At 41.8% G+C, this 14,114-nt stretch overlaps 1 protein-coding gene across 1 annotated transcript in view; it reads left to right on the forward strand.

The window, feature by feature from the left end:
• The window catches only part of cfap210 (cilia and flagella associated protein 210), a 57,177-nt gene that overhangs the window by 4,297 nt on the left and 38,766 nt on the right, over positions 1-14,114 (forward strand). The window contains exons 2-4 of the mRNA XM_067987512.1: positions 1,070-1,147; positions 2,347-2,570; positions 12,407-12,580. Coding sequence (XP_067843613.1) covers positions 1,070-1,147; positions 2,347-2,570; positions 12,407-12,580 — 476 coding nt within the window. The remainder of the gene's footprint in view (positions 1-1,069; positions 1,148-2,346; positions 2,571-12,406; positions 12,581-14,114) is intronic.

Here is a 14,114-nt window from a genome sequence, read left to right on the forward strand (position 1 = left end):
TGTGCTAGGCAAACGGTGGAGTGGTGTAAATCGGCCACTGAGTTATGGTGATTCGAAACTCACGTATCTCTTCTTCACCTGAACTTGCTGGCTGATTTGCGCATTAATAACGGCGTGCGTATGAACTCACTGTTATTTTTCCAGCAAGGTTTGGGCCATAATATAACAGTATACAAGTATATTAGTGTTAGGTGGATGTTAATGGAAGAAGAAAATTGCATTAATCTAGGAAGAAAGATGACCACAGACAACTTGTCAAAGATGGACCCTGGAGACCAGAACCTGTGCACCACAAAGGGGAACTGAACTGTTTTATTGCAGCAGTTAAACCACTACCTGAGCAAAGAAATTGTATGGTTTTATAAAAAAAAATTACAGACATTTACCCTGGAAGTTTTACCTTATGACATACATTACAAAAATTAATCTTGGCAATTGCATACTATATATTGGAAGTTGAATGTAATTGTGTTATACTGCTATGGTATAGCAATACTGAAAATCAAGTTATTTTTGTGCTTGTAATGAGTTAGATTTTATTAATTATTGCTTAGTATCAGTCACCTTTTTTAGATCAATATTAATTGTAATCACTGATACCAAACATAATGGTGGAACTAACTTTAGTGTGATACACATAGTTAAATAAAGAAGTTATCAGTGGCACACTAAATTGTCCAGTCAGATTTTTATATTTGTGAAGATGAACTAAAGTAAAATGATACTTCAGCTAATGCTATACTGCATTCCAGCCGATGACCAAACTTTGGTTAGGTCTTCTATTTTGAGTCAATTTATGTGGGACAATTCAAGGCCAAATTAGATATATATTAAACCTCAGATATAAGCAGTAAATTGTGGTCCTTTTCCCTAAAACCTTCAAGTGTTTTATGAGATTTCTCACAAGAGACATGACTAACACGATAGCTTGTGAGATTAAATTAGTATTTGGATCACGGATGGGAACCTGAAGGTGTTAATCAGTGGTAATTATTATAATTGTGTAGTTTTGAATAGTGTTTTCCTGCTGTTTATATCTATTATATGGATCTTGACAAATGTATTGTAGGTAGAATATCTTCGGTTCAGAACACCAATGTGTGTGTGCCAAGATGTCATGAGGAGAGGGATCTTGGGAATGTGAATGGTAAGTTGCATTTAATACTGAGAAACATAAGGCAATGCATATCAAAGCTAAAATACAATTACAGAATAAGTTATAAATTGTTAAATAGGATGTAGCAGTAAAACTGATTTTGGGTGATCATAAGATTAGAAAAACACAAGTTAAATGCCATTTAATGAGTAACACTTAGAATTGTTAACTTATGCTACCTAGTACAACGTAATTCAGTGATTTTGGATTGTGCCCAAATATTCAAAAATAGATAAATTCCAGAATTTGCGAGGATCAGAGGGTACAGACCGGAGGAGATGCAAGTACAGTCTCCACCACTTACACCATCCACACTTATTATGAGCAGCCATCTATATTGGACAAATAAAAGAAAGGCTTGCATTTATATAGCGCCTTTTACACCTCAGGATGTCTCAAAGCGCTTTATGGCTAATGAAGTACTTTTTGAAGTGCACTGTTGAAATGTAGGAAATGCGGCAGTCAATTTGTGTACGGCAAGGTTCCACAAACAACAACGTGATAATGACCAGATAATCTGTTTTTTAGTGATGCTGGTTGAGGGTTAAATATTGGCCAGGATACCGCAACTAGTAAATAGCGCTCACCATTTGCCAGTACCATCAGAGTCAATTAGAAAGGTGTCGCTTAAAACCTATTATGGGTGCCAGCTATTTTGGGCAGTTCAGTAAATTCTTTGTACCTCGTTAATCTGCTGTACTTACCGATTTACCACACTGCTTCACAACAGGCCTCTATCTGTGCAATGTCCATTTTTTATGCACTGGGGATTTCTGTAACAAACTGTTGAGAGTTAAATTGGAGTTGTATGGTTGCAGAACCGAAGATATCGGGGATTATAATATCTTAAGAAATCACTAGAACCTCGCGGATTACAAAAGCTGGACCGAAATTGTAGACGGGAGCACATATCCTGAAGTTACTTGAACTGGTCATAATAGGATGCATGAAGATGAATGAAAATACATTAGTGTTTTAAGTTTGCTTGGTTTAAGCATGTTCTGCTGTTGATCTCAAATATGAGGCACTGATGATCAGTTTTTATATAATGAATCGGAGATTGGTTTTAACGTCCATCACTTATAGCAGATAAATCATGTTAATACCAATGCATTTGCTATAAACGGTGGGGACTGTACTTATCTTTTAGGAATTTTGTATTACATAATTGACGTTTTGGGGAACTTTAGCACAGATTTATGACAAACCCGATGACTCTGGTGGATTACATTTTCCAAATTTGGTGGACCTACGACAAGTTACAATACTTCCAAAAAATGAATGGGAACGAATCCAGGATAATCTGAATGGTGTAAATAGAGAGGCAGAATTTTTACGTGTCCAAAGGGAAGAAAGAGAAGCCTTACACTTACAATCTAAAGAAGTGACTAAACACTGGACAAACACCATTGCAGTAAGCACACTTTAAATATCCTTTACCATTTTTCTGTTGTTATTATGTTATACAACATTATACCACTTTATTGTTTGCTTTTATTCATCTATTAGTTAAAATAGAAAAAAGGTGAGTGTTTATATTGCCAGAATCTTGCAGTACTATAGCATTGCATTTCTACTGTGTTTCAACGTATAGTTGGTGTGGTTTGCCAATCCATTACCCCGATAAACAAATATAAGGTGAGCGTGACCAATCAGAAAAGTGGGGGGGCATGTTTGTGACTCTGTTTTGCATTGTATCCAATTTTCCAGTAGCAATCTTGAGTATCGTGTTCCAGTTTGCCACTGGATATATGCATAATAGGCTATGTGATGTCACTGAGTTATACAAGCAATTTCAAAGCATTTATGCAGTTGGCCAGATCGGGTGGGAAAGGAGGTGGATAAGTGCCCCACTCCATTTTAACTGCCCCCTCTGCCTGGCTTCCGGCAGTCAGGGGGAGTTAAAATCGACCCCACTGTTTGACACCTTGACACAGAAGGGATTATTAGAGACCATAAGACCTTAAGACCATAAGAGATAGGAGCAGAAATAGGCCATTTGGCCCTTCGAGCCTGCTCCGCCATTTAATGAGATCATGGCTGATCTGATTTTTACCTCAACTCCACTTTCCCGTTCTTTCCCCATATCCTTTGACTCCCTTGCTGATCAAAAATTTGTCTAACTCAGCCTTGAATGTATTCAATGACTCAGCCTCCACAGCTTTTTGGGGTAAAGAATTCCAAAGACTCACGACCGTCTGGGAGAAGAAATTCCTCCTCATTTCCATCTTAAATGGGCGACGCCTTATTCTGAGACTATGCCCCCTAGTTTTAGATTCCCCCATGAGGGGTAACATCCTCTCAGCATCTACCCTATCGAGTCCCCTCAGAATCTTACATGTTTCAATAAGTTCTCCTCTCATTCTCCTAAACTCCAATGAGTATAGACCCAACCTGTTCAATCTTTCCTCATAAGACAACCCTTCCATACCCGGAATCAACCGAGTGAACCTTCTCTGAACTGCCTCCAATGCAAGTATATTCTTCATTAAATAAGGGCACTAGAACTGTACGCAGTACTCCAGGTATGGTCTCACCAGCATCCTGTACAGTTGTAGCATGACTTCCCCGCTTTTATACTCCATCCATCTAGAAATAAAGGCCAAGATTCCATTTGCCTTCCGGATTACCTGCTGCTCCTGTATGTTGACTTTGTGTTTCATGTACGAGGACACCCAGATCCCTCTGTACCGCAGCATTTTGTAGTGTTTCTCCATTCAAATAATATTTTACCTTTTTATTTTTCCTCCCAAAGTGAATAACTTCACGTTTTCCCACATTATACTCCATCTACCAAATTTTTGCCCATTCGCTTAACCTGCCAATATCCCTTTGCAGACACTTGGGGCTCGATATTGCCAGGGCTGCGGGTTCGCGGCGGGGAGGCTATTGGGCGCGTGGGTAACGCGCCCGGTGAAATCAGTCTGCCCCGCGTGCGATCGCAGCCTAATTGGATCCACTTACCTGGTCTTCCGGGTTCCCCGCTGCTGATCTGCGCGTCGGGCGGACTGCGCATGCGCAGTAAAGTCTGTCAGCTGGAGGAGCTCTATTTAAAGGGGCAGTACTCCACTGACAGATGCTGCAACAAATGGGAAAAATTACAGCATGGAGCAGCCTAGGGAGAAGGCTGCTCCCAGTTTAATGATGCCTCACTCCAGGTATCATTAGATGGGGTGAGGTGGAGGGGGAGGACAGAGATCTTCCCCCCAGTGGGTGGGAGGAAGCGGCCTGCCTCTGCCACCAGGAAGGCCTGGCTCGAGGTGGCAGAGGAGGTCACCTGCACCACCAACATATCGCCCACCTGCATACAGTGCAGGAGGCGCTGCAATGACCTAAGTAGGTCAGCCAAAGTGAGTACACTTACTCATTCCCCGACACTCCGTCTGCCACATCACCGCCCCCATCCCACATCTCCTTCTGCACTGCCAACACTACTCTGTCACATCACCCCTCACACCCACTCAAACCTCATCTTACCTGCATTTACTCACCTCGCCAGGACTCATCCCGCCACTACCATTCAACCCAATCCTCATACAATCTCATGGCTCTATCTCATACTCACCCTCTCATGCATCTCTTTCACAGTCAGCCTCACTCAACCTGCCACTACCTGTGCTGCAGCCACAGGGCATGCATCACATATGTGCAATAGGAAGTGTAAGGCAAACGTGTCGTGAGCATGAAAGGGATGCACAAGGGTGTTTGAGGGTTTGTCATGGTTTTTACTTCTATTTAATTTCTGAGCAACTCACATCACATATTATATTGGCACCACTACTGCCACATCTTTGCAAATCTTGTCTGGTTTGTGCAATAATGCCCTTTCCTGAGGATCACAATGAAGACCCACACCTGATGCCACCCATTGTGTCACTGCAAAGTGGGTGTAGGTGTATTTGCAGGGCTCTTTTGTGCAGACGACTGAGAGACGTTGGCGATGTCCCTGGTGGCACCCTGGAAGGATGCGGAGGAGAAGTTGTTGAGGGCAGTGGTGACTTTGACAGTGACAGGTAAGAAGATGGTGCTCGGGCCAGCCGGGAGCAGCTCGTCATGAAGGAGGCTGCAGATGTCCACGACTACATGTCGAGTGACTCTGAGCCTCCGTGTGCACTGCTGCTCAGAGAGGTCCAGGAAGCTGAGCCTCGGTCTGTGGACTCTGTGGCGAGGGTCGTGCCCCCTGCGACGCATCTCTCTCTGCGGTTGCCCTCCCTCCTGCTGTACAGGTGGATGTGTCACAGCACTGTGTTGTGGAGCTCCACGTGTCAGAGGTGGACGGCTTGGCCAGCAAGGCTGGTGATGCTGTTCGCCCTCCGAGGAGGTCATGACTGCAGCCCCCATCCGGAAGATGTACATCTGAGGGGGTCTGCAAGGTAGGTACATGTCTCTGGACCCCGGGGTAAGTGTGCAAGTTGGTGAATTTGATTGTCAGGAGGAGGGTGGTGGAGGCCAAACTTTGTCCCAAGTGACAGAGTGGCCCCCTGCAATGAGTGAGGGTCTCCCCCCCTCACCTGTCAAATGGACCTTTGCAGCTGCCACAGGCTGACAGCTGCAACACGTCCATTTCAACTGGGAGTGTTTCCCCCAGTATGGGAAACAGTCCCAGTTGTTTCTAAAATCCCACCCCTCCTGACATATTCCCTTAATCAGGTCTGTTAATGACCTGAAATACCAAGGTAAATACTGTTAAGTGGCACCCCGCTGGCTTTAATTGCCTGCGGGAGTCCTACATGTGGGGCCTGCGCGCGCACGTCAGCGCGTCTGTGGGGAACCCGAAAGTGGGCGGGTTGGAGCCGGGTTCCCGACCCGCTCCGGGATTCCCCGATTTTCGGAGCCCCCCCGCCAGGAACCCACCCGATAGCGGGTGCTAAAATGGAGGCCTTGGTGTCCTCCTCACAACTGCTTTTCCACCTATCTTTGTATCATCAGCAAATTTGGCCACAATACACCCTGTTCCTTCATCCAAGTCATTGATATATATTGTAAATAGTTGAGGCCCCAGCACTGATCCCTGCAGCACCCCACTAGTTACAGATTGCCATTTTGAAAATGACCCTTTTATTCCGACTCTTTATTTTCGGTTAGTTAGCCTATCCTCTATCCGTGCCAGTATGTTATCCCCAACGCCATGAGCTCTTATCTTGTGCAGTAACCTTTTATGCGGCCCCTTATCAAATGCCTTTTGGAAATCCAAATATACTGCATCCATTGGTTCCCCTTTATCCACCCCGCTGTTACTTTCTCAAAGAACTCTAATAAATTTGTCAGACACGATTTCCCCTTCATAAAACCATGTTGACTCTCCTTGATTGTATTATGAGTCTCCAAATGTCCTGCTACTACTTCCTTAATAATGGATTCTAGCATTTTCCCAATGACAGATGTTAGGCTAACTGGTCTATAGTTACCTGCTTTCTGTCTCACTCCCTTCTTGAATAGGGATGTTACGTTTGCGGTTTTCCAATCCGCTGGGACCTTGCCAAAATCTAGTGAATTCTGCAAGATTACAACCAATGCATCCACTATCTCTGTAGCCACTTCCTTTAAGACCCTTGGATGCAAGCCATCAGGTCCAGTGGACTTGTCAGCCTTTAGACCCATTAGTTTACCTAGTACTTTTTCTCTAGTGATAGTGATTGTTTTTAGTTCCTTCCTCCCCTTTGCCCCTTGATTTTCTACTATTATTGGTATGTTATTAGTGTCTTCTACTGTGAAGACAGCTACAAGATATCTGTTCAATTCCTCTGCCATTCCCTTGTTTTCTATTATTATTTCCCCAGTTTCATCCTCTAAGGGACCAATGTTTACTTTAGCTACCCTCTTCCTTTTTATATACATGTAGAAGCTTTTACTGTCCGTTTTTATATTTCTTGCTAGTTTACTCTCATAATTTATTTTCTCCCTCTTTATTATTCTTTTAGTCACCCTTTGCTGGTTTTTAAAGTTTTCCCAATCTTCGGGCTTACCAGTGATCTCTGCCATGTTGTATGCTGTTTCTTTTAACCTGATACCATGCTTGACTTCCTTAGTTAGCCATGGTTGGTTCACCCTTTTTGTGGCGTCCTTCCTCCTCACAGGGATATATTTTTGTTGCAAGTCATAAAATATCTTTTTAAATGTTTGTCACTGCTTATCCACCATCATACCATCTAATCTGTTTACCCAGTCCACTTTAGCCAATTCCGTCCTCATTCCTTTATAATTGCCCTTATTTAAGTTTAATACAGTAGTTTCAGACTGAAGACCCTCGCTCTCAAGCTGGATGTGAAATTCTATCATGCTATGATCACTACTTCCCAAGGGATCCTTTACTTTGAGATCATTAATTAATCCTGTTTCGTTACCCATTACCAGATCCAAAATGGCCTGTTCCCTGGTTGGTTCCCCGGCATATTGGTCTAAGAAACAGTCCGGAATACGTTCTGTGAACTCCTCCTCAGGGCTACTTTGGCCAATTTGATTTGTCCAATCTATGTGAAAGTTAAAATCGCCCATGATTATTGCATTACCTTATTTAAAAGCCCCACTTATTTCCTGATTTATATTTTGCCCTACAGTGTAGCTACTGATAGGGGACCTATATACTACTCCTACCAGTGATTTCTTTCCCTTGCTATTTCTTACCTCCACCCAAATTGATTCGACATCTTGATCTTCTGAGCCAAGATCATTTCTCACTATTATACCAATTTCATCCTTTATTAACAGAGCTACCCCACCATCTTTACCGTTTTTACTATCCTTCCGAAATGTTAAATAATTTTAAATATTTAGCTCCCAACCTTGGTCACCTTGCAACCACGTCTCTGTAATGGCCACGAGATCATAGCCATTTGTTTCTATTTGTGTCGTCAATTCATCTATCTTATTACAAATGTTACGCGCATTCAGATAAAGAACCTTTAATTTTGTCTTTTTACCATTCTTTCCTACCCCGGCCCATTTGCTAGTGCACTCTTATGTTTGTATACTCTGTCCCTTCCTGACACACTCTGTTAGAGACTTTCAACATTCACCCCTATTTTGAAGAAGTTACTCGTTTGGTGGATGTAGGTAGCCCGGTTGACAGTGTATACCAGCATTTTCAAAAAGTTTTTGAAAAAATACCGCACAATAGGCTACTTAATAAGATATACTGCTGTGGCATTACCAGGCAGATTTTGGGTTGGATAAGAAATTGGTTTCATTCTTATAGGCAAAAGGTCATTATTAATTACAGTGGTTCTGCGTGGGGACCAGTTACTAGTGGAGTCCTGCAGGAATTGGTGTTAGGGCTGTTGCACTTCACCAGCTTTATCAATGACCTTGATAAAAGCATTGTGGGAATTGTCCACAAGATGATTCAAAGATTTGTGTGGGTGTTAGGACGTTAGATGAGAAAAATAGATTACTAGCAGATCTAGATGCGATAGGGTAATGCATCTGCATCTGGCAGCTGTAACTTTAATATAGATAAAGATAGTGTTACGTATGTGGATGGGGCTAATGCCAAGCATGTGCACACCATGCAGGGTTGTGAACTTAAGACTGTTGAGTGGGAGAAAGACCTTAGTGCTGTAGGATGTGAATCATTGACTGTGCACAATCAGTGTTGTGAGGCTGTAGGAAAAACAAAAAGAATACTGGGATATATTGTCAGGACGATCAAGTACAAAACAAGACACACTACACTGTCCATGTGTAAGACTTTGGTTAGGCCTCATTGAGAATATTGTGCCCAGGGTTGGTCCCATCACCTTATGGATGTTATGGAGGCCCTGGAAAAAATTCAGAGGAGAGACACTAGATTGATACCTAATTTATAGGCCCTTTCTTATCACAATAGGTTTAGGGAGCTGGGGTGTTTTACTCCAGAAAAGCACAGACTTAGAGATTTGATTTAGGTTTTTAAAATAATGAGAGCTGTTATTCACCATAGATTCAGTCTATGTGGATAGGCTATTTGTTAGATAAGTTAGGGAGGACAAGAAGAGATGCGTCTAAGTTATGTAAGCATTGAACTTGGTTAGATGTCAGGCGGTATTTCTCTTCAGAAGGTCGTCAACCTTTGAAACAAGTTGCTGGTTCGTCCAGTGAGAGCGTATTTGCTGCAAACGTTCAAAAGGGAGCTAGATGAGTTCTTAACTGTGGCTACCATCACAGCATATAAATGGTAGGTGGGGTTTTGGGAGACGTATCTTCCGGTCATTCTGATTTCCTGGAACTTGTTTGATCGCTTTTTAGGGGTCAGAGAGGAATATACCAGAATTTTTTCCTCATAAATTGGCATTGTGTTTTGTCTCTTTTTTTGCTTCTGCTGGGAGACTGTGTGGCTGGCGGGTGGGAGCCATGATGTGCAATAGTTGTACCAAGACATTACGGGACAGGCTTGATGGACCAGCTAATCTTTTTCCTGTCCCTTGTTTTTATATGCTTGTACAGTCATTGGGAGCATTTGAAGGGTTTTTCTGCACCTATTGCTGTTTTTTTTCCCATTTTAAATGGTCAGCAGTCTTTGGGGCAATGATCTAGGCACTGCCATTTTTCTCTTACAATCACAACAATAATACAGTGGGTTCCCCACAAGGGAATCCACAAGTACGTGGGCTATTTGAAGGAAGAAGAGGACCCAATCGAAGGACCCTAGGGAGCTCAGGATGCACCAGAAGCACTCTGCATTCACCCATATTTATCCTCACAGTTGCTTCCATGGATAGAGGCACACACATCTCGATTTGTCAGCAGCTACATGCCTACAGAAGCTGTTCTTCACCAGGGTGGCAGTGATATTGTTGTACCCCATGTTCCAAGGTGACCTGTAGCTAAACTCCTCCACAGGCACAACACTGTCAATGGCTTTCAAGCATTATGAGAGGTCACTTAATTTTTATAGTGGCATATTGCCTGAAGTTCCAAGGGGAACATGGATTGCACCAATGTGGCCCTGCATGCTCCCTCACAAATGCCACTATTTACATCGATCTGAAAGGATTCCAATCTATTAAAGTGCAGCTCATGTTACTATCAGCAAGTCAAAGGAAAGTAGCAGGATGGCTCCTGGGCAAGCAAATGCTATCTCATGACACTTCTGCAATAATTGAGGACACTAAATGAAGTAGGCATACTTCTGTGAGAATCACAACATTGCCATGCTGAAACTGCATTAATAGTATTGTCATCTTTCCCTGTGACCTCTACTAATATGCCTTGACCTACAGTGTCTGAACTCACCCACTTAACTGCCAAAGTTCCTGTTCATGGCAGCTGTGAAACATTTTGCAAAACCTTAGGAGGAACACATTCTACCTACAGTCCAACTGCTATACATGTGATATATGTGAATTTCTACTGTTTGCTTCTTCAATGCTTTCCACTTGGTGACAGTGTGTAACAAATATTCTGTTAAATCTAGTCTTGTGCTTTGTTCAAGTACTACCTCAGCTGCATGAGGTAGTTGGCTGCTGTATGTCCACAAGAGGCTTTGGGAATGAAATGGCCCTTCCTTCTGGGCTGCTGGAGTACGAGATGGGCCTACTGTAGGTTCTACCACTTCTACAACTGTAGGTGTGGCCTGGCTTTATGTGCTTTCTGACACATATTCACGCATTGGAGGGGCTAATCATAGTGTCTGGAAGTTCAGTTGTCCCGAGAGGCAGCATCATCATTAATGCATATTTTAGCATTGCCTCACCATGGCCACTGGTTGGTGTAATAGGTGTAATAGCAGACCTTATTGCATCAGTGAGTTCAGTGAAGCACTGTCTCATGGTTCTCTGTAGGTGATCCCCAAGCACAAGATAGTAAAACGCTATCTTCACCACATTGTTGAGTTCATTCCAGTTTTTCAGCCATTATGCACCACACTGTGAAATTTATTAGTTTTTTTGTACACCAAAGATAAAGGTGAAATTGAGATCCATATTGTTGGGTTTTTAGGATATTCCCTATCCTTCACCTCAATGCAGGTTCAAGGACTAGGAAATATTGAGAAGTCTGCTGAATAATTTTTATTAATAAACAAACTAATATAATCCATTACATGCAGTGTCTATAGGATTGATGTCAAAAACTCACAGGCATGGAACTCATTAAGGCTGGTGAGTTGGCTTCTTTCCAACGCTCACAGTAGTCCTGGGTCAGACCAGAGTTCCTAAAGTACAACAGTGTAGCCTGTACTTATGGTTAACTACTGGTCCAATACATCATGAACCTTCTGTTGATACGTCAGCATGTTTAGTGGTTAAGACAGCTGCTATTATTCAGTCCACATTTCAATTAATGTCTTTTAGGTTTATTGCACTCTGGATGTTCCCCATACATGAGTGCTCATTAGAAATCTCCATAGCCTTCAATCCCTTATCTCTTCCCATCTTTATTGCAAAAGGAACTTATTCCCTGTATCTACACTGGAGTCCATTCAGCAATTGACATTCCTTTCTCGGCCTCGGCCCTGCTGTGCTGAAATGCCTCTTTGGTACACCTGTGTGTCTGTCCGAAGTGTATTTTAACCGAATGACCCTACAGTACTCTAGCTCAATATTATATAATTCTATATAATGCCAACTAGCTTATCCTATTTAATAATCTATACGTGCCTATCCTTACACATACTTCATGACCGACATCATCTTGAATATCAATCACATTGACAGTGTTGGCCTTTAGTATTTTGTTCATACTGACAGCTATATTTTCCAGAAAAATTGCAAACCAATTTGCTATAAAATGATCAGATTATTTCACTGTTACAGCTTCCTTATAGGTAGATAGTTGAATACTCCACAAATTGTAGTTTTCTATCCACATGGCAGAGACATATAAATTGTTTCTTTAAGTAACAAGCATTCTTGTGATGAAAATGATCACTACACACTCTGGCTGTTCTTTCTCCCCAGATAAAAACAAGTCTACCAAACATTTTCAGTTAATGAATATTATCGATCAATAATGAGATAATTATTTAAGGAACTTCATGTGCAATTTTTAAAAAAAGGTTGCTTCAGTTTTACTCAATTGTAGAATATGCATGCTCAATATTAGGCTTTTAGGACAGTATTATCCTGCTATAAAAGTCATATTACAGATTATGAAAAATTATTAGACCACTATAAAGCGCACATTGTAACACAGAATTGGCTGCTGAGAATCACATTACATAGAGGGTAGATGGAGTATTCTGTATTTGAAAGGTTAATAATATCTTGTGTTAGCAATGTTATAATCAGCATTCAAACTCGAAGTTTATAAAAACACACACAATCTGTATCCTAGGGTCAAAGAGAAATAAGGCTTGAAGCAAGAAAACTACGTAAAGAAAAGGAAGAAATGGAGAGGAAACAAATAGATATAGAGGAAGCAAAATATATGGCGCAGAAAAGAAGAGAAAACCTGGAACGAGCTAAAACCCTGCTTTTCTACCAGACTGATAGAGTGAAAGAATTTAATGTACAGTATGAGTTTCTCTGTCTAAACTTTATTTAATTCTTTTGAATTCAAAAAAACTTTCATGATTATATTTCTATTCATTTAAAGAGAATATTATAAATATAATTGATTTACTATGTTGTATTAATCTTATAATTTTGCTTCACAATTGCAATATGATCCTCTTATAATAATCTTTCACAATAGGCTGGTGCGGAGCATAAACGCTGGCATAGTCCAGTTGAGCTGAATGGCCTGTATCTGTGCTGTAGACTCTATGTAAAAAAAAAACAGTATTAATCTGTAGTAATAATATCATAGCCACTACTCGCAGTCTTCAATTGATTTAATTTCAACACTACTTAACTGTTATTTTATATCATTTTCATTTATTGAGAGAGATAATAAGATTACATACCTTGTGCAGCATTCCTCAATTCTGATATCAAGTATCTTCCATGTAATGCAAAGGTAAGCCTAAGTTGCCAAGGATGAGCACAAACCTGGTTTGAGCCCTTAGATATTTTTTTGATGTTATGAAGCTGAGACATATGATTATTCCTTCCTGTGACATATGAAGGTGTAATCCTCATTGAATGCCAGAAGGGGCCCAAGCAGGTGTGCTCCTCTGGGCCCCACAAGGAAAACTTGGTCCTCCCCTGGCCTAACATTTCCTTCTTAGCCCCCAACCGCGATCGCCCTCGGAGTTCCTCAAAAGGATTTATCTTACTGCTGGGGACCTTTCTATCAGGTCCCCTGTAGCAGTCAGGTGGTGGATCTAGCCAGGTTTGGGCGGGAGTCCAACAAGCTTCATTTAAATGAGGCCATGGAGTTAAAATCCCCAGTCCTTCCCTGAGATAGAATTGTCCCCATTGTGTTTGTTTTTATAGAAGAGACAACAACATGATAGTGACACGATAAACACAATCTAACCATAAATATAGAGGCACAAAGATAAGAGCCCACTATGTGGAGGATGCTTCACTCAAAGAATGAGGATGACTCTACAAAGCAATCTAACTTCCTCATTCAACATCCTGCATGTATTGCAGAAGTCAACAACAACAACTTGCATTTATATAGCGCCTTTAACATAGTAAAACATCCCAAGGCGCTTCATAGGAGCGATTATCATCACCGAACCATATTAGGAAATAGTAGGACAGGTGACCAAAAGCTTGGTCAAGGAGGTAGATTTTAAGGAGTGTCTTAAAGGAGGACAGAAAGGTAGAGAGACGGAGAGGTTTAGGAGTGAATTCCAGAGCTTAGGGCCTAGGCAGCTGAAGGCACGGCTGCCAATGGTGGAGCGATTAAAATCTGGGATGCGCAAGAGGCAAGAATTGGAGGAGTGCAGAGATCTCGGAGGGTTGTAGGGCTGGAGGAGGTTACAGAGATAGAGAGGGGAGAGACCATGGAGCAATTTGAAAACAAGGATGAGAATTTTAAAATGAAGGCCTTCCTGGACCAGGAGCTATTTAGCCAGGTCAGCGAGCACAGGGATGATGGGTGAACGGGACTTGGTGCGAGTTAGGATACGGGCAGCAGAGTTTTGGAT

The sequence above is a fragment of the Heptranchias perlo genome, chromosome 7 (assembly GCF_035084215.1).
Source record: "Heptranchias perlo isolate sHepPer1 chromosome 7, sHepPer1.hap1, whole genome shotgun sequence".
Classification (NCBI taxonomy): domain Eukaryota; kingdom Metazoa; phylum Chordata; class Chondrichthyes; order Hexanchiformes; family Hexanchidae; genus Heptranchias; species Heptranchias perlo.